This window comes from Phalacrocorax carbo, chromosome 22 (assembly GCF_963921805.1).
Source record: "Phalacrocorax carbo chromosome 22, bPhaCar2.1, whole genome shotgun sequence".
In the NCBI taxonomy this organism is placed as follows: Eukaryota; Metazoa; Chordata; class Aves; order Suliformes; family Phalacrocoracidae; genus Phalacrocorax; species Phalacrocorax carbo.
In genome coordinates this window covers 4,385,441-4,412,588 of record NC_087534.1, presented here as the reverse complement: position 1 = coordinate 4,412,588, position 27,148 = coordinate 4,385,441, and the positions used below count along the sequence as shown (strand labels likewise).

Below are 27,148 nucleotides of genomic sequence, written 5' to 3'. Positions count from 1 at the left end.
CAGTAAGGCCATACACTTGTTGAAAGGTAATATTGATCAACAGAGATGGAAAACAGTTTTTTGGCAGCTGTTTGCCAGCTCCTTGGAAATTAATATGGGATTCTATTGCCAACGGACAAATGTCCCTTCTGCAACATCACCAGCTCGCTTCTGGCACAAGCTCACCTACTGCCAGAAGTGTTTCGGAAGAGGAAGATATAGGCAGAAATGGATGGGTTTAAATATCATCATTATGGCCTTAGAAATTAATTGCTCAGTAAAGCGAAAGGGTTACGTCAGAAAGCAAACCGGCCTGGATAAAGGACAGGGTAAGGCAGCCGACCCGGAGCATCGGGCTGTTACCCCTTATGGTCCTGCAGTTCGTCGCACCCGTCATGCAGAAAGCAGTTATTTACCTCCCGGTGTTAGATGGAGACTGTGTCTGAAATGCATAAAAGCTGCAGAACCTGGGTGCGGGTGAGGTGGCGATGCTGGAAGAATCCCTCTTGCGAGGAAAGCCCGGTATTGCACAGAGACTTATGTAAGGCAACCGTGCATGGGAACTGCTGCTGGGTTAGCTGCACACAAGTGCAAAGAAGCCACGGTTCTGTCTTCCCCTAGCCTGGTTGTGTAATGAGCTACCTGCTCAGACACCGTTTCTTCACACTGGGCAGGAACCCAATGCCTTTGATTTGGGAAAACAAATCATTGCACTTCTCACCGCTCTGGTGCACAAAGGCAGCGAAGGCACAAGCCCAGTGCTGAGCACACAGCATGTGAGAAGGACCTTGGGATGACATTGGGGCATTTTATCTTAAACAATCTGTTTACTCATGTGTGCAAACCAGGCACTGTATAGACTGTTACCTAGCTGGGGCCAGTACGCTTCAGCCCAACCAGTACACTCGCGGCTGTGGGGCTGCCAGCCCGACCACCTCTGTGAACGACAGGAGGAAAGGCTCTATCAGCATCCGCAGTTCTGGGCTGAGCTGGCTTGTTATCTTCCTCCCCAAATACAAACCGTAAGCTCAGCTTAAGGCTGGCTCATCCTTGCTTTGCTGATAGAAATTGTTCATTTACTGAGTTAATCATAAACCGAACTCCCAAATCATTCCCACGCAAACGGGTAAGAACCTTGGTCTGCTCAGTTCGTTAATCACTGAATAATCACTGTAGGCTCGTTATCTAGGAACTAGCAGGGCACGGTGACAGGGCCCGTTTAATGGAGACATGTGAATAATATCTACATAATCTTTTTCAGCACAGCGCACACTCAGATGTCCCTGAAACACTGAGTTTCAGTGTTTGCTACATCTTCATGCTACAGCATTTATACTTGTCAGTGACTGGAAATCTCTGCCTTTTCCCTGTAACTCTGGGTGGTGTTTTCCCCACTTCACCCAATAATGCATAAATCCCCACCCCAAGCACGTACTGAGAACTGAAGAAAAGGGATGAGTTTGGCTTACCAGGAGCTCATCTTTCCGGTTTGCATCCACTTCAAGGAAGTGTCATGAGGGTGTCAAGTGCTCCAAGTGCAATCTCACCAACTTCCTTTCCAACGTTATGCACTGCTCCCTGGTAAACACGGAAAGCATGTGTTAGAAGGAGATAGCCCAATGACTGAGGTATTTCACAACATAAAAGGTGAAGGAAGAAGAGCTCTCTGCAATTGATGGCATTGCTTCAGCCCGATACACGTTATAGGATGGCATTCTGTGAGACTTAAATGCAATAGTGGGAAAGCTGCTGGCTAGCAAACTGAGCACAGAGTTTTACAGCATCAGAAAAATCACGCTAGTCAGGTTTTACGGAGGATGGTGAATTAGCACAAATATTACAATTCCATTTCCCAGAATGTATTTATCTTGTAGAGAAGAAGCACATGCACTCAAAATAATGGCATACAAAAGCAAAAAGAGATATGACGAAAACTGCAGGAAGCTTTTCAATAAAGTATTATTTCTTTGAACAATAGGATTTATTCTGTAATCTCAGGTGGAAGATTCAGCAAGTCTGATATAAGTAGTTTGTACCAACATGCCTAAAAGTGACCAGGCTTATATGATACCTCTTTAAGTGTGGGGTTAAGATAAAGTATCCCTTCCCCAGTTGAGGACAGATGAGATGGAGAGCGGCAGCTCTAGTTCAAGCTTAAACTTTCAGGACATGTGCCACAGCAGCTGCAATAACTGCCTGAGGAAGAAGAGGAATGGTCCAGTGATTCTTAAAATAGAATTTGGGAAGCTGAAGTTCAAAGGCTTGCTATACCGTGGATGGGTTCCTGTGAGATGTAAACTGACAATGAACTGAGCCCCGTCTGGATTTCAAGCAAAAGCATAACAAAAACCGGAAAGCGCTCGCATACTGTGATTGTATAGATACATTACAGGTGCAGAGGGGACTCGCGCTGCTCAGGCGATTATCATCTGTCTAATGCTGATCCTCTGAAGGCAGTGGAAGAGCAGGAGGATGGAGGTTGCTGGAGGAGCACTCCTCCTGCTTTCTAAAAGCGAAAAACACATTAGGTTGTGATAAACCAGGATAAACCAGGCTCCAGGCTCCCAAGTTTGCTAGCAGGCAGCTTGTGCTGCATTTCGACATTGCCTGCCATTTATTGGCTTCCAAGCACCCATTCTGTGTTTCCTGGTACCACCGTGTGGTGAAGGGAAGGAACAGGCTGTTAATCAAAGCGGCGGTTAATGAGATAAACAGCACTACACAAATCCTCGAGTCCACGGGGCTGTGGCAAGGAGGTACGGTGAGGTTGCCAAATCCAGCCTTCCCCTGCCAACGTGCCTCCGATCCGGCTTACTTTTGAAACCGTGGGTAATTTTTGCAAGATAAATTAATTCAGCATCAATGGAATTTTCCTTGATATCCGCAGGGCTTGCCAACACAGAAGATAATTTGGACACAGTGTGGCAGGGAAACCTGGGCATCTCGAACCAGGCTGCGGTCCAACACAACCTCTTCATCAAACACCCACAACATAGTAACAATCTCTGGTGTTATCTCCAGTAAGAAGGAAATTATGAGAAAAACTAATTTAATTGCCTAAGTTTACAATCAGTCCTCAGGCTAGACCAGGAGCCCCTAATATATGTACATTCAGTTCTTACACTGAGATAACACTTATTCCCATCAACAATAAGCACAGAGATACCACTTTATTAGAATAAAGACACACAAAATCTCCTGTCTGGGCAATGCTAAAATAGTCGTCTAATGTAACTACATTAACAGTAACCTAATAGTAACTCCTCTCTTGCTTCATGCTTGCTGCATACACTCACCTCTGCACAGCAACAGCAACCAACAAGCTTGAGAGCAGGGAAGAGCTGTTGCCTGGAGGGAAATCTGTTAAAAATCCACAAGTAAACTCAGTGGAATAAATTAGAAAGATAAAATGAAATCCATGATCAAATCTGTTCCGAAGGGGAAACCTAGAAAGTTTGGGGGTTAAGTAGCTGGTAGCAAAATGCAAAATCTTCCTGTACCTGCAGGTGCTTTGGAAGGTGGAGCGAGGAGGTGTTACACACCCGGGTCATCTGCAGCCACTGCAGGACCAATCCTTCTACATTCTCTTAGCACTTCCTCCAGGCTGGTTTTGTGCATCTGAGACGGTGAAGTGTTCTTCTTTGGAGGCTTTAATGCATTTTAATAGATCTCACATTTATGAAGCTTTCCTTGATGTTTTCTGTTGCTATTTCTTCTGTCACACACACATTTTCTGGCACCTTAAAAATTCCCTTGGCAAGGAGATGGTTAAAAACCAAAAACATCATCAGAAGAGTTAAGCCCCCCACCCCCGGTCTTTCACATCAGAAGCCTCCCTAACTTCAACTCACTAAAGCTCCCCATTAGTCCATATCTCCTCCTCATTAGCCTCAATCAAACTGCACTTAGAACCAGCTGCCCCATAGCATCTCCTTCCCATCCCTCGCCAACGAGGACGGGCTCGCATTGTAAATTGTGAGTTTAACTATAGCTCCCTTTCATCTCTGCGAACTGCAGGATAAGGATCCATTTCTCAGAAATTATAGTCAGCAATATTAGTCCCTGGGTATGGTATTACCATATCTGGGATGATTTAGGGACAATGAAATGCCTGTGCCATCAAGCTAGGTGATTCTTCTGACACAAATGATCCTGCAGCTCAATATTCACTGGGTGCGCTCACTGAAACTTAGTCCATTTTCCTTCCCTGTTCCTTTTCACACCCGCCCATGGCAGGGCTCGGCTGACCGGAGGAGTGTACTGTCACTTTTTCCAAATATAATTGAGCTCTGTGAACGCAAGATGAAAACTGCTGCAGGAGGAAATTATCCTGAAACTCAAAACTGTTAATCCAAGGGCAGGGACAGGAGTTTGTCGTTCCTGGGGAGTCCTCTAAAGGTTTTGAAGACCCTGGCAAAAATCTGAAGTATTAGGATGATTCTTGTTTTCCACAGGCTCTGCTGGAAGCCTGCCAAAGGTTTCAGCGCTGTTAAGAACTCAGCCATTCTTTGCAATCTTACCTATTAAGAGGCAAATAAATGATAACAGCAGTTTGGGTCAATTTCCCAGACAATTTGTGCCGAAATTAATAAACTAAGAAACCATTTAGTGGCACGGCCGCTAATTTTACATGGATTTAAACCATCCTGGTACACAACTGCTTCCTCAAGGCCTGATAAGGAACACGGAACCTACTCGTTTGCCTTGCAGTGGTGACTTTCTGGACCCTGGATGTGGCTGTTCCCCTTTGCATACAAGCTGCTGCAACTCCGAGCAACGGATTCCCTCGACATATCGCATCGGGCTTCTGGTTCACTGCACGTCTCTTGTGCGAGTTTTTCTATAAGATGATGGATAAAATGAGGTGGGAAAGGTATCAGACAGCAGAACAAGAAAAATTATCATGTAAATTGACAGCGAATGTTGAGAACTGGCGTAATTAGCAGAAAGACAAAAAGCTTTTGTGTCTTATTTTAAGTACAGGACATATCCAAGGTACCCAGCGCTGCCTAACAGCCTCGCATAGCTTTCAAGGCACACAGTAACCATCTAAAATGAAGCGATGCAGCTGTGCAAGCACGACCAGGATCCCAGCTTACCTCCTGTCCTGGTTTCAGCTGGGATAGAGTTAAATTTCTTCGTAGTAGCGAGTATGGGGCTATGTTTTGGAGTTTTGCTGGAAACAGCACTGATAATGTGGAGATGTTTTAGTTGTTGCTAAGTAGCAGTTACACAGGTCAAGGACTTTTTCAGCTCCCCGTGCTCTGCCGGGTGCACAAGAAGCTGGGAGGGGACACAGCCGGGACAGCTGACCCAAAGTGACCCACGGGATATTCCATACCATATGATGTCATGCTCAGTATATAAAGCTGGGGAAGAAGGAGGAAGGGGGGACATTGGGAGTGATGGCGTTTGTCTTCCCAAGTAACCGTTACGTGTGATGGAGCCCTGCTCTCCTGGGGATGGCTGAGCACCCACCTGCCCGTGGGAAGTGGTGAATGAATGCCTTGTTTTGCGTTGCTTCCGCGCACAGCTTTTGCTTTACCTGTTCAACTGTCTTTATCTCAAACCATGAGTTACCTCACTTTTACTCTTCCAATTCTCTCCCCCGTCCCACCAGGGGGGAGTGAGCGAGCGGCTGCGTGGTGCTGGGTTGCTGGCTGGGGCTAAACCACGACACCTACCCTTCCAAAACGTCATTGCTGGTCCTCAAGATACCAACATTTGAGAAGTACTGAAGAATAGCAGACAGAAAAACGGAGGATGAGGTCTTCCACGAGAGACAAATTCCTAGATGGGATACTCAAGCGAAGCCCCGGAATGCAGCCGAGCTCTGGCAGCGCTATTTGTGTCTACACCCAGTACTTGTAGTTTTACCTAAACTAGTGCAATCCATGGCCTTCCCCAATCATCAGCTGCAAGCGGGAACTGTCGCTGTCCATTCCCAGGAGTTTTTTTTAATGCTCAGATCCTCAGCTTGCTTTAAAATAGGATGCTCTCTGCCTTTTAAGTCAGACAATAATTGCACATTACTGCAGAGCACTGGTACCCTTCGACCACTGGGTACTTTTCCTTGTTAGCTGTTTCCATCAAACACTGGTGGTCTCCAGTTTTTGTAAGCTTGAACAAACAGGACAAAACACACGTTAATGCTGAGACCATCTTACAGGCCAGCTTTTTAAATGCACTGCACCCGGCAGCATGAATCACATTCCCAGCAGATACACAGAGACCATTTTCCACGTAAAATGATTACGATTTAACTGAAGAAAACTTACTTGTGGCTTAAGGCGTTCTGGCAGACGGAGATGCACATTTGCGGCTATTCTAACCACTAAGCATGCATGGATTGCAGCACGGCACTGCCTGCCATTTAGCTTTTAATTTATGGAACTAATTAGTCGGATTTACTGTCTTTAGCATCCCTTACCCTCCATTTACTTAAGGAGAAATAGAAGAGCCCTGCATGTCAAGTCAAGCCCAACAGGCCAACAACTCTGGCACAAGGGCACGTCTGGGGGAAACACCTTAGATATAGCAAGAGGTTCAAATCCTGCAGCAGCAAACATACGCGCGCAGAGAATACTTCCTGCAGAGGAGACAGGCAGAACCCTCACCTAGCCAAGACACGGATCATCCGGGGGGTTAAACCTTCTCTAGCAATTTTTACATTTACAGAGGGGGGACCTTCTGATCAGCAAGCTCCTTTCAGACCAGGATAAAGGAGAATACAGGCGCTTTGTAGCAAAACCAAAAGTGTCAATACTTTCCGAAGCGTGTTACGGTACCGGCACGAAGTACCACGTGTGACAAAGACCTTAAGGCAGTCGATTCAGTACATCCAAGATGCGGCGAGGCCCGGCAGGTCACTGGTTAGCAGTAAGGCAGCACGGCCGAGGAACTACAGAGAAACTCACGTGGCAGCTGCCGCAGAAAATAATGATTTTGCGGCTCGGCTGGAGAAAAGGTCCCGCACAGTAACGTGCAGCACAGCAACACTCAGTTCAGGCTTCCAGGTATCAGAAAGATTCAGCAATAGTTAAGCAGTAAGTTCTTCAACAAAAAAGAAACCCTGCAATTACACTTTATTTTACGACTAGGGGATGAAGAGACCTTCCAACCACAAAGATGTTTGCAGAGAACACCAGAGCGTTCCAGTTGGCAACCTGCTCAAACCCCGAGTCATTTGGAACCACTCGTTCTCTCTGGAGGAGCCCAGCAACATAAGGCTCTAGAGAAGCGAGGTAGGCTATTTCAAAATATCTGATTTTAAAACATGTAATTACAGTATTATTTTAGGGCAATTATAATTAATTATTATTATTGGGTGAAATCCCAATTTCACCCTCCGGAGAGCGCTTACAGCATTGCCCAGGTTGTGACCAAGTCTCAGACCATTCCACAGCCTCAACGCTTTTCTCCCTCTGGTACCTGAAAATTCAGACTCTTTGGGAAATCCAGAGTTCAAACCCTCGCGCTTGGGTGCTTCAACTGCTCTCGCTCCCAACAACGGGAGTCCCTCCCGCAGGACAAGGCAGAGCAACATCACAGCACTGCAACAGCCTTTTCTTGTAAATCCTTGGCCGATTTTCTGCTCTGCCCCCCACATCTTGGCCCCACAGGCAGATGTCCCAGGGTTTCTCACAAGCCGCATCTCTCGGAGAGCGCCCCGGACAGTAACCGCCTCTTCTCCCTGTTCCCACGGCTGGGGAGCCGCAGCCGTCCAGCGGCTGCATCCTACTGCTCAGTTGCTCAAGTGAGCCGCCGGTATTTTTGTTGGCCGTTTCTAAGCGGCTGCTTCTGGGTGGGGTATACGCAGGATTATAAAATGTTATTTTTCTTACGTTTGCTAGGGCAAACATAAGACATGCCAGCTCTGATAATGCAAGATAGAAAAGCAGTTTGTACTGGTACATTTCAAACTGCCCATTTTCTGTACCTCCAGCCATTCCAGGGTACTTCCAGCACCCTAGACACAGAAAACTTCGCAATGTGAAACTCTGCCCTGTTCGTTTTAGACTCCCTCTGAAAACAGCACAGGCTAAAACAGGTCACTGAACTTCATCGAGAACAGACACCGAAGTCCCAGGAAAGGCCAAGCAGAGATGGAAAAAAAATTCCATCCAAGGAAGCTACCGGAGGAGACATCCACACATTAGGGGTTTTGGTTTGGCTCCGCTCTACAGCGTTAAGGAGCGGCTGTAAAAACTGTGCATTTTTACTCAAGAAGTCTTGCCTCCTGCTTAGTCACCACCACAGCAAAGTCTGCACTCGATTAGCAGAACCAACAGATTTCTGCACTTAAGCTTGACTATTAACACATAATCAGTTTTATGGAGCTAGTTCTGGTTTCACTACCAAGAAAAGCTTACCAAAATTTATTTTTCTCTGCAGCGACTGCAGGATTGCCGTATTCTTCCTCTTTTTGTACAGCGCTGCTTTTTCGAGAATAAACGAAGATAATTTATCTCAGTGGATTCACTTACAAGCTCCATTTTGGGCCTCCTCGGCAAGCCTAAAGTTTCAAAATATCCTGCGGCAATCTAGCTTTTAGGTAAGGAAATCTGGCTTTTCGCTTGTGAATTAAGTCTGAATTAATTATCTGAATTACGATGCTTAAAACAAATTCTCAGCCATTAGCGAGATGCCTCGATACAAAGGCATACCTGGACGCAGCAAGCGTTCTTCTGGCACAAACCACATCAGAGATGAAATAAAGGCAAGAGAAATTAGAAAGGCATTAAGAACAGTCCAAGCCAAACCGTATCCAGCTTTATTAAAGGTACTTTTCATAAACAATCATGGTAGTTTAGGCAGGACATGGGCTACAATCTGCAACATTTTACAACAACTGTCAAACTCCCCTCCCTTCGTGGGCTACCAAAACGTAAAAGTTGCTATAAAACTGAAGAATCTTCATTTCATACTTGTAAAGGGGAAAAGTTTAGAGTGAGGGTGGACACTTTCACATTTAGCATGTTGTTTAACAACTCTTCACAAACCTACCCTGACTTTTAGAGGAAAAAAAAAAATATTAAAATGCAGGTTTCTTAATCTGAAGATCCACAATATAAAAAGGGAAGTACAGCTCCCTTTAGAGCTGTTATAGCCCAGATTAGACACCAGAAGCCAGGAGCACCTGACAACGCATTCCGAGTGGCGAGTCCCAAAATGCCGGTTTTGCCCTGTTTCGGAGTGACAGGCTGCAGGCGAACGACGAGGACGTGAAGGGAAATACAGAGGGCATTACAACTGCGGTTTTGAAGTCGGCAACAGGCATCTTGGGAGCGTCGATGTTCACTCGGATGCACTTCACAGAGCTTAACAGCTGTGCAGCACGAAGGGATCCCTTCCCTCCTCTATTTGGGAAGAGCCCTGCTTCCAAAAACTGGGGGACCGGGAAAACTTTTCTTATTAAAATGTAGGTTCTGAGAAATAGACTAAGTGACACTTGTCCCCGCTGCCCCCCCTCAAAACACAACAACGAAGCGGTCTGTGTGCTAACAACATAGCTTAAAAAAAAGTAAAACAAAATTCTGCATTGTTATAAAACTTGATAAAAAATAGTATTTCAAACTGTACAGTCACCAGAAGTACACAGTTATCAAAAATTCACACATTTTACTTGGCTTCACCAGCACCTTCGGCTTTCTGTGCCTAGAAGAAAAAGGGGAACCAGTCAATACACACCCCGCGCTTGCACCGAACAACTGAACTCATGTTTCTAAGCAGCAGTTCTCCGAAGAGAGCGAGCCTTATCTGGGCTGCGCCACCCTCATTTTTAACGAAAGGACATCTAACATTTCAAGGACCGTAAAAGACAACCTGAAGTTACTTTATTCCGCGCAAACTTTACGCGTTTGCAGAACAGTAACTTTCATGAGGCAACTTCAACTGGCAAACAGACAACTTGAACTCTTTTACCGACCAAGCAACACCGCCCCCCCATCGGCAGAGGCGTTGTCAGTGCCATGAGCAACAGGTCTCAATAATCAAATCCATAAGTCCTCTCCATGAGCACAAGCCTAGACCTGTCTATGTTTGATAGGGAAAAAATAATTTGCTGACGTAACACAAGCTGCCACAGCCGCTGTTATACCTGGTCTGTTTTGGCATCTCCGTTTTCTGCGGGGTTGTTTCCCTCCTTGCCAGCATCAGCTTTCCCCTTCTTTCCCTTGGGCAACTTCTCGCTCTTCTGTAAGCGTAAGAGGACGTACAGCGTTACAATCACCAACATCCAGTCATTAAGCCACAAGAATCCAAAAACTAGAATGGTAAAAACCAACACCGGACGTTGGCCCAAAAATAACGGAACAAATGTCTGCGTGTTTAATACACTGACAAGTGGGAAGGGTCTTCGCTTTGGTATTTTTTGATGCAAATTTTGTGAAATTCAAAAGTTTTCAGCAGAACTTTACAGAAGTGACGATGCAGCTCCATTTCACCGCTACATATGCCATTATTCAAAGTTTTATTAGCTATTACTGGACAAATCTAAGCGTCATAACACATTTACCTCTCAGTAACAGCACTAACACGACGACTTACCTTTGGAGCTGCCTTTTTAGGTTTAGGCTCGGGCTTTGGAGGAGCAGGCTTCTGTAAGGGAGAAAAACTCCTTGTGTTATTCAAATTATTTTACAAGAAACATCCTACTTTTAAAAAAAATATTCAACCCAAATATTTCAGTTTTAGGAAAGCAAAGCAAAACATTCAAAAGTGAAGCACTTACTTGATTTGTCAGTTATTCTACCACTCCCGTAACACCACACAATGGGGCAGTTCGTTTAGCCAATATCTTTCTTTCGACCGAACAATGCGTCTCTCCAGAACACAGCTCTCACACAGACGCGGCACGGAATACTCAGGCTTAAAACTATTAAGTGCTGTTGTGTGATCTGCTCAACAAGAGAATACTCACAGCAGATAACCTCGCCGATCTCCGTTGTGGCTATTTTAAAAAGAAAAATAACTTAATTTAACATGATGGAATATGAATTCGCTAAGTAACTCTCATTTCAAAGTGGGACAGTCCCAGAACTAACGTTTAAGTTTTTAGTTCACTTTTTTCCCCATTCTCAGGAAACCTGAGGCTATCCCGTTCAAGTCACTACTAACAGCTAACAGCCGTTAAGTAGGTTTTTCATGGGTAGGGTTAAAAGACAGTCAATAGTTTGAAAACTCAGAATCGACTAAGACCAACCCCTCCATCTCCCAGTTCTTTATTTTGATAACTTAAACCTCGTCCTCCAACATAAGCACTTTATGATCCAACTTTTCTCAAAATCTTGAACTTCTTACCTCATCCTTAACTTTGGCCTTATCGCCCTTGGTATCTCCTTCAGCCTAGGAGGCGAAACGTAAGTCGTACCAAGTTAAGGGGAGGCTCGCTCATCCCCACACCCGCACCCGCGGGCATTTTTAACCCCCCCATCTGCACAGGAACCGTCTCCAGCCGCTCCCGGAGGGCGACGGGCCCCCACCGCGCCCCGGCCCGGCGCGGCTACCCCCGAGCACCGGCAGGCCGGGCGGGCCGGCGGCGGACAGCGCTCCGGAGGCCGCCGGGATTCGGGGAGGAGCCGGAGGCGCCGCGGAACGCCCGGCTGTCGGCCCGTCCGCCGCGGTAACCCCCCCCCCCCCCCCACGACCGACCGGCCGCCCGCACGGCGGGGCGGGGGGAGGCGGCGCGGCCCCCTCAGGGAGGCCCCGCTCCCGCCCACGGCTGCCCCCGCGGGGCGGCGGTTTTGGCGGCAAAGCCGCGCGGCCGCTTCCCGCCCTTTCCCGCCCTACCGGCGCTCCCCTCCCCCACACACCCCCACCCCAACCCGCCCGCGACCTCCCGCCAAAACCAACCGGATCGGGCCGGCGCCGCCCGGCGCGCCCCTCCCCCATTCCCCCTCCCCCCCCCCCCCGCGGCCGTTAGCCCCCCGCGCGCGCCGCCGGTAACGGTCTCCGTGCCGCCCCGCCCCCACCCCCGTCGGGGCCTCGCGCGCCACCTCGCAACCGTTACCGCCCCGAAGGGGGGGGCGGGAGGGAAAGGGGGGGGGGGGAATGATGAGCGCGTAGTCCCGCCCCCCCTTCCACAGGCGGCAATGGCGGGGGGGAGGGGGGGGGAAGTAGGCCCCGGCGGCGGCGAGGGGCGCGGTGGGGCAGCCCGCTCCCCCGGCCCGGCGGCGCCACATACCTTTCTCTTCGGCATGGCTCCGTGCGGGCGCGTTGTGCGTGTGTGTGTGAGGGAGAGCGAGGGGAGCGCGGCTGGGCGGCGTGAGGGGGCGGAGGGAGAAGGCGGAGGAAAGGGGGGGGGGTGGGGGTGGGGGAGCCGGGAGCGCTCGGTCCGGGGCGGCGGCGAGAAGTGGGGGAAGGGGGTGAGGTGAGGGGAAGGGGGGGGAAAGCAGGGCTCGGAGCGGCGGCGGGGGCGGCGGGCGGCGCGGCGGGGCTGCCTCCCGGCTGGCTGCGCTGGCTCCCGACCCCACTAATTTGAATCGGGTGTTTATAAAGTTTTATATAGAGCCGGACGCGGCCCAACCGGTTCCAGCCGGATCCCCACCGCCCCGCCCGCCCATTGGCCCGCCAGGGTCACGTGGGGTGGGGCCAGGCGGGGAGGGAATGGGGGGGGGGTGTGCGCGGTGAAGAGGTGGCGCGCGCGCAACTGGGCCTCGCGCCCCCCCCACTCCTTCCCCCCCCCCCCCCCCCCCGCCTTCCCGCGCTCTGCCGCGCGCCTGCCCGCAGCGCTCCGCGGGCGGGAAACACCGGCGGGGGGGGTGGGTGGGAGGGGTAAAAAAAAAAGGGGGGGGGGGGGGGGAAGGTAAAAAAAAAAGCAGCAATGCAAAAGGTGGCGGACAGTGCCTGGGCGCGGGGGAGCGCGGCCGCCCCCTCCCCGGGAATGGGGGAGCCCTTTCCCCGCGGCGCGGAGCTGCGACGGCGGGCGGCGCGCGGGGCGGCGCGCAGGTGAGCGGAGCTGTTCCTTCAGCACCAGGAGCACCTCCGCTGCCGCGGGGGGCGGGCGGCACGGCCAGCCCTGCCCCCCCGCCAGCCCCGGGGGGGGGCGGCGCGGGAGCACTTTTCCCTGTATATAAAAAAAAAAAAAAGGGGAGATGGGGAGAGTTTAACCCAAACAGAAGTAAGGGAGAGGGGGCAGCGCTAAAATAAAAATAAAAAGAGATCAAAATGCAAGGAAATGACACTAAAGCAATTCCCACAGGTGCCGGTGCTCACGCCAAGTGACTTGTGGGGTTGGGCTCCTTCCGAGAGGGGCCGTTTCTCCCACCTGGGTACAGGCACAGCCCCTCCACTACAAACCCGATCACAAGATACACGCTCCATTGCACCTCGAACTTTTGACCTTCTAGTTGAACCTCATCCAGAAAAGCACCCCAAGGACCACACTTCCCCCTGTCCCGCCCCAGGTAACCTCTCAGGCTTTTTTCAGACCTCAGATGCCAGAAGAGCACGTATTTCCAGCCATGCTGATTTTTCACATCTTCACCATATACACATAAATTAGGGAAGTCGAATTCTCACTGAAAGCAGCCTGTAGCTCCATTTCCACACCTGTCACAAAGATTCATTGGAAAGACACACTCCTGGAGCTCAAAGTTCACTCAGTAGAACTTAAGCCCACCCTCTAATAAAGGAAGGTTACGGGGAAAGTTGGTATTTTACTAGAATAACAGATGCAGGTGGAATAAGCAAACTGCCAGGTAACACAAGCCTTCTTCCACTGCTGGAAGAGCCTTTTCTCCTCCCCTACTACAACCGCAGCTTTTATAAAAGGGATTAAAACTTTCCCTTCAAGCCTGTTTTAAACCAGATCCGTCAATTACCACACCTGCACCAGTACTACTGCTTTGTGGAAAACCACCACTGTAGCTGTGGTCACAGGTATCATCGTAATGTAACCAAACACTTTTTTTTTTTTTAAGGCAAAAATACATTCTTGGGTAGAAGACAGTCTCCCCATCAGCCTGGCAAAGCCGACTGGAGAGCGCTCCATCTCATGGAGAGTAAACTACTTCCACAGACAGCTTCCTGAAATGTGAAGACAGAGAAAATAAAACATGGCAAAAGAAGTTTAAAACTCAACAGCTCCCATCGTCTCGGCACACTTTTATCCAAGAGACTGTTTGCTACTTACGCGCATGGAGCTTTGGTCAGCCAAGCCTTGGGCTACCAGCAAATCGCTCTCACTAGACTCTGAAAAGAACACAGCTTTCAAATCGTTTCCAGTCTAACAGGAATCGATGAAGAGTCTGTCACAGGTTAAACAATATTATATCAGACCTGGATGCCAACTTCATTACACCTTAGAAGCAGCAGCTCTACGTACTTTTAAACGTTCAGCTTGTTTTTTAAATAAACTTGGTATGAACATGCTTTATTCACGATTCGACAACGTAGTTATCCTCTTCACAATCACATTCAAAGTGCTGGGTTTGCAGCACTTACAAGTCTCTTAAATCTGCATTTTCTAGTTTTCACCTGGAGGTAAAAAGGAACACTTTAAAAACAGCAATAGCTGGTACTGCTGCACCCGTATGTGCATGAGAAACAAATAATCAAGACATTTTCTGTTATTTTGACGATGGGGACGGAAACCAGGAGAAATTAGAGATAGAAGGAGTCTCGGAAATTAGTTAGTCCACCTCCCTGCTGATGGAAAGCTGAGAACAATCAACTCTCCACAGCTGCTCCAGCCACTCCTATTAAAATCAGCTGAACAGCCCTTCTGAACCATTTTGGCTGGGGTCAGAGGTTGGTTTTGGCTTCTGTATTCCTGAACTAAGCCCACCCTCATTCCCTGGAAACAGGATGTGAAGTCATAGCTCTAGAGAGGTCTCCGGGGGATTTGGCATACTGTATCCATCACCTGGTTTTAGCTAACTTTTCCTTTTTAAGCAATGAAGTTAATTCCCAACCAATCCTTTTCCCTTGCCCGCTCAGAGCCTCTTTCCTAACCACGGTCAGTCTGTTCCAACATCAGCATCTTCAGCATTTGGGTTTTCCCCACGTACCCTGCTCAGAAGGGATCACAGGACCTGATGAAGCTTTGAAATTTTTTTTTTTTTTCCTCTTTACAGCAAGGCTGACAACACCTCGCTTTAGCTCTTTGGAAGTCAAGAGCAGATACATCGAAACCAGCACAGTAAGGTGGGGAAAAGACAAGATGCCATCCTGAAGTAGGCAGTGGGGAATCTCTCTGCCACTGCTTGGCACAGGGCTCCCTTCTCCAAGAATAATCCTCTCCCTACAGAAAGCAAGGCTCCCCTTATGGGACAGCAGAGGAAATCTCAACAGAAGATTCACTGCTGCAAAGCTACGGAAAGAATTAAAATCTAGGCTGACTTAACAGCAGTGATTTGGTTTGCCTGGGCCAATTCATGAGGAGTCAAACAGAACTGGAGGCTCATTTTTGTTAACTTCTTGTCACCAAAACAAGTCAGGCCTGTCAAGTACCAAGCAGCAGAGATGTGGCGGGTGAGTGTATTCTTCATCATCAGAGGCAGGGAGACGAGACAGGAGGACGGCATTACCTTCCTCGGCAGCGTTCACAGCACTAGAAAGGTTCACAGTACTCTGTCTGTGCCCTCAGGCAGCACCAGCACGGACGTGAAGTCCTACAGCAGCCCTGCATCCCCACTGCAGAACCACACCGAGTGAACTCCTCTGGGCAGCAGCTGTTCCCTCCAACACGGTTAAAAATTGTCTTCCCAAGACCAACCCAGCACCTATGTCATGCAGACACCGTACACAATCTTTCAAAGAAGTCCACTCTCTTGTGCTCTAGCGCCTGTAGAAAGCCCTGGATTCTCTCTTCCCGCATGGCAGTGCATTTCTGCAACAGTGTCCGTCGGCGCCGAGAGTCTCCGTGGGACGCAAACCCCTCCTGCTGCAGCTTCTCAGTCACATAAGCCTGATCCCTTTCCATCTGTTGTCGCCTCCTTTCCTCCATGTAGGAGTCTCTGGCCTTCTAGAGTGAAAAGCAGTAGAGCGTTAGCACTTTACCAGGCCTTTCAGCTCATCTGTGGTACAGATGCAAGGCAGTGTAGGTTATGGAAGGAACAGCCTCTGCTTGGCCATCAATCTGCAGGTTAAGTGAAGGGTGGCTCTGGCGTGTGCCTCCTCCACTTTGAGGCAGCCTGCTTGATTGGTTACAAAAAAAAAAAGTTACAGGGATATCCTTCTGGACCTTCTGCTCAAGACACAAGCCTGCTCGCAGCATTAACTCCTAGCTGAAATAGATAAAGGTCAGGACAGATTGTGGAAAAACCCTCAGATATCGGAATTCGAGAGGAACAGCATACAAGAGGACTTTCAGACCAGATGTGCACATAAGCTGTCCTCGCCAATGTCATCACAGAAACTTTGATCCTATTCTCATGGTAGCTGAAAGGTTTTAGGGGATTCAGAGCAATGATTTATGGGGCGATTCTTTAAGCCGATGATCAGGTACTGAGCTAATCAGCTTCGGTAAAAAAGCAAGAGTGGGTCCAGCATTCCCAAGTGCCTGTGATCTAATAGCATACTATCGTGAGACACAGCAGGATAGGCAGTAGTTGTCCTTCAAGTATTTTAAGTATTTTTGCAGAACATCACTTTTGGACGACTTATTGCACGTATCCTCGCCTGCAGCCTCCAACAGCAAGAACACGTCTGCATGCAGGAACACTAAGCTTTCATTTTTTAAAAAGAGTAAAACTGGTCACTGTGACATAAGCTGACACACACACACACACACTAGGGAGTGCTGGCCTTTCAAACAAGCACCAAGAAATAATTTTTCTAACGAGAGCCTGACTCACTCTTCACCACACTTTCCCTGCGCTCAAGTCTATGCCCCGGCTCTGTAAATTTGCTTTTGGTGTGCTGGGAACGAGGGTAGAAATGTCCCTAGCTACAGAAAGCCCACTGAACTGATAGCACTCCACTGCTGTCGCTCTGCTTATTTGAAATGCAGAGATCATCAGCCTGTTCAGCATAAAGACTTCCACCCTTGGACAAGGCAAAATTCTGTCTATTCACTAGAGAAAAGACTCCACACGACCACTTCCCTAGGACAGGCTTGCCAACCAACATGTGCATTCTCTGCCTCAGCCTACCATGTACCGAAAGCAGGTTATGGCTCAACCTGGGGCTAAGCGGCGAGCAACAGCCACCTCAGACTCCCTTGAGCAGCACGCTGACTGGAAAATGAAGACGGCTGTTAAATATGATGCTGTTTGAGTTGATGGACGGATGTTTTGTCAAATGCCTCCAAATCAAGTTTTTTCTGTACCTTGTCAAACCTTCCATCCAGCTGCCAGTCGACACCGTGTCTGCCTCCAGGGTCCTGCACACAGCAGACACAGCTGCTGTTGGACATTCTGACTTCTCAGCAAGTCAAAGCCCTAGCCACACTGTTCTCACTGACAAGCAACCCTTCCACCAAGGTGATTTGTTTAAAGAGCTCCAGATACTTTTGGCTTTCAAGATCACCTATTTCAAATGTGAAAAAAAGAGCTTCATCTCAGCAGTTCCTCTGAGTGAGACATCCTCCCTTCTGCACAACCAGGCTGCATCCCTTACAAGGGCAGCCTCATACCCTGCGGACAAAGTGGGTTTCACAGCAAAGTGGGTTTTCTAACTAACTGAGGAAAAAATCTGGCCAATGAGAAACCTTGATAATAGCATAGCATGAACACACATAGAGCCACAAACAAGAACTAAGGAAGATGAGACTAGCTAGGAACAGGAGCATTTGTTGCCCATCACAAACTAGCACTAGGAGCAAAATCAGACCAGTGACCTTACCATTCAAGACGGAGGCAAAGCTAATGTCAATAACACTACTGCCTTTTTTGCTTTCCTCTTCATGCAGGAGGTGAATTGCCATTAGTTGTATTAATACAATGAATTGCTGCTAGGAAAAGGACAGACTTGGGGCAGAAACAGGAATAAAACAGGTTAAGGACGTGGAGATTTTGGATGCCTCCAGACTGACTGGACCTGATTAAATTCACCCATAACCACGACTGTCTACAATCTCTTTGACAACTCTCAGAGGTGAGCAAGGTCCCTGAAGGTAGAAGAGGGCAATATAATGCCTACCTTTAAAAACAGAGGACACAAATAATTAAGGAACAGACATGCTCAGCAACCAGGTACAGTGGAGGTAAGAGTGACCACACCGAGTTCCTCCTACTGACAGTTACTGATGTCTGTGCTGCAAGCTGCTGCCCCCCAGATTTCCCCATCAGGAGCTCCAGCTCCCAGACTCATTTTGCTTAAAAATACCCAGATTACTAGGTCACTACTAAGTTGGCCAGATTTATCTGAAGCAGGATGGGGAGAGCTCACAACAACAAGTATAAGAGGAGAGTAAAAATGGCAACGAGCAATAGGAACAATCTCTTCAGTAAGCACATCTGGACCAACAAGAGGACACTTGTCCACAGTCTCACAGCTCAGGCAGCCTCACTTCAGCTCCCAGAAAGGAAACTCCAAACCCACTTGTTATAACCCTAAAACCAATAGCAGAGTTAGAGGAAGAGCATGCAAATTCTCCCTGCTCATTCCAGAGTGAACTCAGAAGTCTTTGCTTAAACCACTGATGAAGTGGTTCGAGTTAAAACTGGCTGATTTTGCCCTGTAGCAGACCAGGAGTGCTGACTTGTTCTGTCCTGTCAGCTGAGGAGCGGTGACAGATACTTCCAGCTGGTGGAATGAGCAATGAGTAAGAGTCAGTGGTGACTTCAGATAGTTTAGATATTCACAAAAGTAGAGGAGCCTGTTCACACGCTCAGGTGTTGTAAGAAGCCACATGGGTACAGGAGAAGCAACACATCTGGCATTAGCTGCTACTGAAACAAGATATTAACAGCACTAAAAGAACGATTCCTCTGCTCCCACTTTGTACTCTCTCACCTGATCTCCAGCACGCTGCTGTGCAGGTAACAAGCTGTGTTGAGCCTTTCCTCTCCCTAAAGCTCCCTTACCTGTAAAGCACTGTAGTTCATCTGGAACCGAAGGATAGCCTCACACAAGTTCCAAAAGGAATATTCTGGCCACAAGACTGACTGAAACACCAGGCATGAATGGGATGTCTGCAGAAAGCAAGATCACCAATAATTTAATCATCTAGTGAGGGAAAAGTCATCAAAATGCAGCTCTGTTGGTCAAACTAGGCCAGTTACCCCACAAAGATTTTACCTAGGCTGTGTTATCAGATTCTACTTAAAAGGAAATAAATACCAGCCAGGAGAGTTTGAAACTGCACAATGTAGAGTCTAACTAGTTTTTAATGCTAGGACACCAGTCATCCATTTTTGTAAAAATACCAGTGGAATTCTTTCTAATGCTGCATTGGTCTTTACAGAGGTATTTTTTAATAGCTTAAACATCACAGACATAACAAAACTAAAATAGCAACACTGGACTACAAAGGCTGAGTTAAGGGAATAACAGATGAACAGAGGATGAGGACATGACATTTAAGCCATTCATCAAATGGCATCTCGTGATATTCCTCGCTGCCCACTTGTGGCATTTAAAATGCTTAATGAATCTAAGAGTTGTGGTGCACTGAAGGTATCCTAGAGCTGAAAGATGCAAGCTTGCAAGTTACAAACCTATTTTCGCCATCAAGTCCCTCAAAGTTTCAGGTAAATGCATTCCTATGACCATTACCACAAAATCTAACACTTAAAAGGACTCTGTGTGCCTCTTAAAATTGTAATGATATATAAAATCTTAGTGTCAACTGTAAGTATGTTGACACCAGAAAATCATCCTGAATAGCACAGTGTCCACCTACTTCAGGGCTGTCAGGACACACTATTTGCACTAATGCTCTGGCACGAGCTGGCGGAGTGGGAGCACAAGCAAACGTTCTCCCCTGCGGCGATCCGTGGCCTAGGAGTACAGGAGAGGGGCATCACACCAGCCAGACTCACAGAGCGCCGACTCCCTCAGTAATGCTTCACCAGTCACAAGCTTGGTCCCCGAGGCACCTCCACCAGGACTACCATCAAGGGGAGCTAGCACAATGTTAGTCTGCAGCATTGACACCCATCCAGGGCGTACGTGTGCCCAAAAATACAGGGAAGAGAGGGAGATGCCTTGGTAGACAACCACAGCTCAGGCCAGACAACTTCTGGGAACTTGCCAATTAAATAAGTTGGAATAGGAACATTTGATGTGGCTGCTTAAAGGCAATTGGGTTTTGGCTCCAAATTGTACATGTAAAACAAAATGTTAGCTTTAAGTAAAGCAGCTTGACTCAACTGTTCTCCTGCAGAGCTTGGGTTACAAACAAGTCAATATTGCCTAGCAAAGGAGAGAGAGAAATGAAACAGCTTTGGCTACTGTAACTGGAAATACATGAACTTTATATGCATAAAGAACTTACTACGTTTTAACTTAGCAGCCTAGTCATGCTGACTTGACTTTGCCATTCTTAGAACCTGTCTTGCAGAGCCTTGTTTTATTATGGAAGTCAAATAAACTTCTGAAACTGTGACCAGTCAGGCATGTACGTTACAGGGTTACACCTCCAGTACCTACAGCTGACGTGTGACAAACACCTCTCTGAGGAATCTCGAACTTCTTCCTGGGATTTCCTCATCCCAGGAAACTTATTCCAGGTTAAATTAATCAAAGCCAGGAATTTACTAATCAAATGATGAATTACCTAAATGTGAGAAGAGGAACAAAAGGATCAGCAATTCATTATGTCCTTGACTGCTGTCAGCTAGACTAATTTGTGACTTCTTATTAAGTGTTTTCAGATGATACAATTTCAGACTTGTGCTGCCAGGTATTTTAGGCAATCACAGAACAGCAAGAAACAGATTCCTCAGAAGTGCCCCAGCATTCAGTCTGTCCAAGAAGTTGCCCAACCCCTGGCAGAGATAGTTTAAGAGCCCTCATGTCAGCTCATGCCTGGAGTCAGCAGAACACCCTCTGATGCACAGATGGAATATTTCAAGGAGAAAAAGACTTTACCTGCCAGAGCAAGAAGTCGCTCAACCGAACCTCTCCAGAGGTTCGAATCAGGAGGTCTGGGTCAGGGGAGTTGTTGGTGTACAGACACTTATCAAGCAACGATTCAGACACATCACTAAGAAAGAGAAATGCATCTTATGACGATCACTTTCCTGACCCGACAGAGGTTACATTACTAAATCAGAATTACTGGGTTGTTTTTTTTTAAATAAACACAGAACTGCAGATTAAAACTGGGTGGTGGAGGAGCTGTACTACAGCCAGTTATCAACTTCCTTCTGATGGACACCGCTATCTGCTCTACAGGCTATTTCAAACGCTCCTTCAGCCCCCAGAGCATCCCCCCCACATGCTCTTTGAAACATAATACAGTGGTGGAACCAGACTGTGAGGACTTCCATCTGGAGCAGAGCAGTAACTACTCCATCTCCTCCAGGGTGGAGGAACAGTTCAGTATTCATGATTCATCTGTTGTTTGACCTCACAGCTAAGACTGCCAGCCAAACAGCCAATTGTTGTGGCATAAAATCTGCCTTCACATTTAAACTAACTTAAGGCACAGACCTAATTTCTCTTCTGTCCTGGTTGTGTATCTATCGCCATGGTAACTGAAATAATAAAAACCAAACATTGCATAGTAACTTTAAGTCATTTGTTCCAGTCATACTAGTTTAATGAGATCTATTTAAAAGCCACTTGGCTTCTGAGAGGTTTAATAAAGCGTAGGAGGTAAGACCAGGGAGTCTTCATCTAAGAAGCCTCACACAGAAAGACAAGAGTTACCTGGGTTCGAGCAGTCCTTGTTCCACCCCCCATGCCATCTCCCTGACAGCATTGCTGATTTCATGCCTTGATGTGTATGCAAAGCAGACATTTAGAAAGCATCTGAAAAGAGGAGAAATAGGTGAAAAACTAACCTAAGGAAGGTGCAGCAGACAACAGAGGGAAGAATATCTACAACAGTTATGTGTGCTTGTAGGACAAAGGGAAAAAAGAGGTAGCATGTCTGCGGTGATGTGAGGTATCAGCTACTTTAAACTCTGCGTTACTTACTTATTGTAGTTCTTAGTTGCCAGCACAGCTTGGGCAATCAGCTCCTGAATATCCAAGGGCAGAAGAGGCAGGTCCCCGAGGACACGGATGCACACTCCATGCTTCTTCAGGTTCTCCCTACACCCAACAACAAGAGTGAGGACTACGGAAAACACATCAGTCTACTGCACGAGTGCCACATCTGCCTTGCGTAACATCCCCAAAAGGAAAACAGCAGGCATAGCTTCTGCAAAACTGAGAATTAGAAAAAGGCAAAATGAACAAATGATTTTCAGGTGCTGACACCTGGCTTAGATGGGATCATCCCAAACCATTCCATGAAGGGAAACTGATCATTCCCCAGACACGTTCCTGAGGTACAGACATAACCAAAGAACTAGAAAATCATCACAGGTTAGGCATTCCTACCTGAGGTTATAAAAATCCATATGGAAAACTTAGAATACAACCATAGACTCTGGCCACCTATAACTCATTGCAAATTAGCATGACTAACAGTCACCCACAGAGTAGCCCAGCTACTTTCTGGTGTAAGGAAAGACAAGGGTACAAGAGTGGAATGGTGGTGGTGGAGTGAATGTCTGATGAGATAGGAAATTATGCACACCTGCATTATTCTGAGCAGAGGACAACCTGTGAGATTTTACAGGCTCCTGCTGTCTGTCTTGTGGTAGAAACTCCCTGACGAAGGGCTGCGTTGCGTGTGAACCAGGGACATGGCCTCTGAATCATGGCATACTGCAGTGCTCAGATAGCCCTGGTCTTGCCAACTTCTACTAGCACACACACGCTGTCCTCTCCCTCCCACTCTTCCAGCTGTGTCCCCTCACCACCTTTCAAATTTACTTCAACTGGGTAAGTACCTTTTCCATGCACCACTCTTCACACCAGTCAGGCATGGGGAAACAAACATATCCACTGAGGAACAGGGCACTGTAACACCACTCTCTGCTCACTCAAATCCGTACTAGTTCCACCTACACACATTACGTGAACTAGTTCCCCAACTCCAACAAGTGACACCATGTGCCCATATGTACAAGTCTCAAGTTACCGCAAAGCCAGTTGCTGAGCTAAACTCTGATCTGCCAAAAATTCTAGGGCAGAATTTAGGACAAGGCTTTGATACTTCATGAAAACAAGGCGTCTAGCACTCGAGTGCCAAGCAGGAATTTCTGATTGGGCTGTGCTCATCTGAAAGCTGTAGTATTCCAACTGCTTGGACAGGATTGTTGCACAGTAAGCCATATGATACAGACAAATCTGGTGTGCTTGGGGACTGTGTGTGCTCAGGAGCTGTACGTCACATCCAGCTAGGCAGATCCCCTCAACACAAATCTCTAGCTGGAGGTGGAGAATGGCTTCCTTCATTTAATCCGTTTTCACAACTTGTAACATCCCCATAAACGCCTCTTAATCATGTTCTGCTTTAGTTCCACCCTGTGGGATAGAGACATGAGAGGATCTTACTGTTCTTCCAGTAGGCGGCTAAATTTCTGTCTTGCCAGATCCATTAGTCCATCCACCTCCTCCTTGGAGCGTTTGAAGTTCTCAATACTGAAGGCATAAACAGTGACCTCCCGAATGCCCAGATTTAAGCACCACCGTAGCGTCTGCAAGAAGACAATGTGTAACGGAAAACAAAAGTCAGATAAGCAGAATCAATCAGACAGGTCAGCAAGACCCAGCCTCTCCACTGCTAAAACCTTCCCATCATTTCCCACTACGCTAAGACTGGAGCAAAAGAAACCACCACCAAGAGCTGACAGTGAAACCCACTGATGAGAATTACAGATTCATCTTAAAGGACAGGAGGAAAATATCACTACCTAAGGATGCGAAACCACGATATATATGGGATTAGTCCAGCCAAGGAAAGTATGTCTTGTAGATAACATGATAAATTATATCGTAGTGTACCCTTCAAAAACATTTTCAAAGAAATTCAACCGGCTTCACGGAATTAAAAGCTTCAAGGTCGGCAAGGCAGATATTTTAATCGAGTGTAAAACAGAGGGGGAAGAAAAATAGCTGATTAGAATGACTCTGCAGTATAACAGGAAGAGAGAGAGAGAAGCTGAAGTTGGGAACCCTGATGACTAACATCTGCTGACTCCAGTGAAGAAAAGGAATACAACACACCAGTCAAGCTGTAAACAAGTCAGCTGGTGAACACGGCTCAAACTTTCAACACACAACTACTAAAAGGCAGCAAACATCCTTCTCACCTGTGCCAGCTTATCAAAGCCTTGCGAATGCCCCTGCTGTCTCTCCACGTGGCACTTTCGGGCATAACGGCGATTGCCATCCATGATGAAGGCAACATGCTTGGGCATTGGACCCGCCTAGAAAATAAGGAGAAACACAACAGACCAGAAAGCAAACAGCCAAGCTGGCATCTTGCATCGCAGAGAGCTTAGTCTCACTGTTCCTGGCAGCACCATCTATTTGTACAAATGCGGCACGTATCTCCCAGCTTTGAGTCTGGAGCTGGAAAGAGTGAGATGCTCACGACCTCTTTGCTAACCCCAGCTTAGGCTTTCTAAAAACCATTGCCTAAACTGAAGACCAACTTTGCCCTCCCCATTTCTACCGCATGACGGAGAACTGTAATGCTCAGAGAGAGCGCAGCACTGCCACAGCTACCTCTCTGCCGCCACAGGGGAGGGTGCACACAGTTATACACCGTAACTGTAAGTATTTCTTATTTCAGAGTTCAAAGACATTTTCACAAACACAATTAAGAGAAACAAACAAAAAGAAGAGTAATGAGAGTTCCTGGAACTTAAGAGTATTCCTTTCCACTGACCTCACTAGGTCTGCACAGATCCTTTTGCAAGGACAGAATCACGTCTCACAACTCTGCTGAGCAAGGACAGAATTTTCCTGGAACTGGCGAGAAGTTATTCTAACAAAGAGTAACTGAGTTTCATTTCCTAGACTCATAATCCGACCATCTTGCTTCTCTCCCTCCTCCCATGCCCTGCCTTCATCAGCAAGGGCACAAAGCACGGAAGCCTGGGAGCATAAGCTCATTATTGGCAAGCACTGCCTATAGCCCTGCTCATTTGCAAGACTAAGCTCAAGTAATTTTCCATCCTCGAATGCTGTTTAGGGATGTACATCCAGTGCCAGCGTTAATATGAACCCTTGTTAGCAACGCTAAATTTCTAGAGCACAAGCAGTCAGAGACAGTTCCGCTCTGAACCCTGACAAACCTGCCAATTCTTTACAACAGGTAATCAGATTAATTCCTTACCTTAATGATGTTGGCACAAAATCTCTCAACGATGGTCAGCTCACCTTCTCTGATCCACGACATGTCTTACCAACAGCTCTTTTTCTCTTTCAATGGGAAGATGAAAATAAAGGGGTTAGAGGCACAAAAGGTTGTGCTTCAGACCAAAGCAATGCTACAAACCATCACCTTGGAAAAAATAAGCTGTGTCTAGCTCCTTTGGAGGCTTTTTTAACATCTGTAGATGTACTTTGATAAGCAGACAATGGAGGAGCTGAGAAATGAGCTCTGGAGTTTTCCAGCTGTGTGTCATGAGAGTGGATTCTGCACTAGCTGATAGCAAGAAAAAAAACCATTACTGCACCTTCCAGCTGAACTAGCTGGTGAGTTAGTACAGACCCACAACTTGGGCTACCGCCAGGCGAGTCACAGGGTGGTGGCAGCACAAACCGACTTTCAATGCTGTTGTGCTAGAGTTCTTGGAAACCCTTCAGATGAAGCAACCATCTACATCATCAACTACCCTGCACTTGCATCACCACAGATATTTCTGTTCACAATGTGAGAACTTTAGTGTTTGGAGCTGTGAAAACGTTGGTTTCTTTTACTGCATTATCTGCACATCAAATACAGGTGGTTTGAGCTAACAAGATACAAGAGTTTGTTCAACTTCCTCGTTAATCTTAAATTCTCTCAGCTAGGAACCCTGGGCAAAGCAACTATGGAGAGCCATGGGGACAACAGTGCAGATCCAACCACCTGCCACATATCAAGGGACCGAACCAGATTCAAATTACACCAACTGCATTAATTATCTGTATCAGCCTCCTCCCCCTCCTCCCTCAGGAAGGGAGGTCTAGTCACAGATGCAGCCACAAAACATTAAGGCAAGGAACTGCTGAACCTCGGGCTCTGTTATTAAAACTCTTAACGCTCCCTTTGAATAGCTCAGGCTGAAAACACAGCCTCTTCCTAAACTATCTATGGTTGTTAGCAGCAATCAATCTTTTACACAGGATTTCACGCAGTCATCTTAAAAAATAAGCTTCACAAAGAAACCCCTTCTCCGTAAGCCAGGGACAGAGCACCAGAAGGACGTGACTCGCTCACGCCCAGCCGTGAGGCTTCAGGGCCCCGGGCCGGTCCCTCTCCGGGAGGCAGCTCTCCCTGCCGAAGGCCTGGCCACCGCTCACCGCCGCAGGAGGAGGGGGGGGCGGGGGAAAAGAAGGCGACCCGGACCACCCCCCTGGGTGAGGCAGGCCCTGACAGGCTCTCCCCCGCCAGGCACGGAGCGGAGGCCGGATCTCCCCGGTCACGGCGGGGACGGGGCGTCCCTCAGGCCTCCCCCGGCTCTCTGAGGGGAGGGGAAGAGAGGGCAGCGGCCGCCGAGGGAGACCCGGCGGAAGCAGAGAGACACCCCCAACCCCAGCGGCTCCCGAGGGGCTCCCCCCGCCCCGCTCCCACCACCGCCGCCGCCTCCCGGTACCTCGCCCGGCGGCGCCTCCTCAGCCTCCGCCAGAGGGTGACGTGCCCTTCCGCCTGCGTCACCCGCCCGCGCCCACGGCGAGAAGCGCGCGCAGCCGCCGATGGCGCGGGGCGGGGCAGGAGGCGGGGCCTCTGCGCATGCGCGGGGGGCCAATCGGGGTGGGCTGCAGGGGGTGGTGGGGCTGGGCTAGTTGCCGGGGAGCTGAGAGAGGTGGGGGCTAGAGGGAATGGCAGGGCTGGGTTGGGTATGGGGGGGCTGAGTTGTGGATGGCAGGGCTAGGGGTAATGGCAGGGCTAGGGCAGTTATGGGGGGGCTGGGGGTAATGGCAGGGTCAGGGCGGTTGTGGGGGGCTGGGGGCTGTCAGGACCGTGCCAGAATTGGGGATGCCTAGTGCAGCTGGGGTGTTGATGGCT

General features: G+C 48.1%; 2 protein-coding genes and 1 long non-coding RNA gene across 5 annotated transcripts; all 3 read right to left on the bottom strand.

Moving 5' to 3' along the window:
* Nucleotides 1-1,447: 1,447 nt before the first annotated feature.
* LOC135316783 (uncharacterized) lies at nt 1,448-4,813 on the bottom strand. The gene is made up of 3 exons (XR_010376029.1): nt 4,675-4,813; nt 3,480-3,731; nt 1,448-1,557 (listed from the first exon to the last, which is right to left on the bottom strand). It is a non-coding gene; the product is annotated as an uncharacterized LOC135316783 (long non-coding RNA).
* Nucleotides 4,814-8,724: 3,911 nt separating this feature from the next.
* HMGN2 (high mobility group nucleosomal binding domain 2) lies at nt 8,725-12,526 on the bottom strand. Its single transcript, XM_064471272.1, has 6 exons — nt 12,164-12,526; nt 11,281-11,325; nt 10,901-10,930; nt 10,528-10,578; nt 10,079-10,174; nt 8,725-9,636 (listed from the first exon to the last, which is right to left on the bottom strand). The coding sequence occupies exons 1-6, from the start codon at nt 12,176-12,178 to the stop codon at nt 9,601-9,603; spliced, it is 273 nt and encodes a 90-aa protein (XP_064327342.1). The 5' UTR covers nt 12,179-12,526; the 3' UTR covers nt 8,725-9,600.
* A 1,098-nt stretch (nt 12,527-13,624) lies between these two features.
* Nucleotides 13,625-26,837, bottom strand: DHDDS (dehydrodolichyl diphosphate synthase subunit). 3 transcript variants are annotated; one of them, XM_064471269.1, is made up of 9 exons: nt 26,736-26,837; nt 25,271-25,356; nt 24,240-24,356; nt 23,482-23,624; nt 22,012-22,128; nt 21,742-21,843; nt 20,959-21,073; nt 18,951-19,058; nt 13,625-15,946 (listed from the first exon to the last, which is right to left on the bottom strand). In XM_064471269.1, the coding sequence occupies exons 2-9, from the start codon at nt 25,331-25,333 to the stop codon at nt 15,710-15,712; spliced, it is 1,002 nt and encodes a 333-aa protein (XP_064327339.1). In that variant the 5' UTR covers nt 25,334-25,356; nt 26,736-26,837; the 3' UTR covers nt 13,625-15,709. The 3 variants fall into 3 exon arrangements, with proteins under 3 accessions (XP_064327339.1, XP_064327340.1, XP_064327341.1); XM_064471270.1 differs by lacking the exon at nt 26,736-26,837 and adding an exon at nt 25,439-25,582; XM_064471271.1 differs by lacking the exon at nt 18,951-19,058.
* Nucleotides 26,838-27,148: the final 311 nt, after the last annotated feature.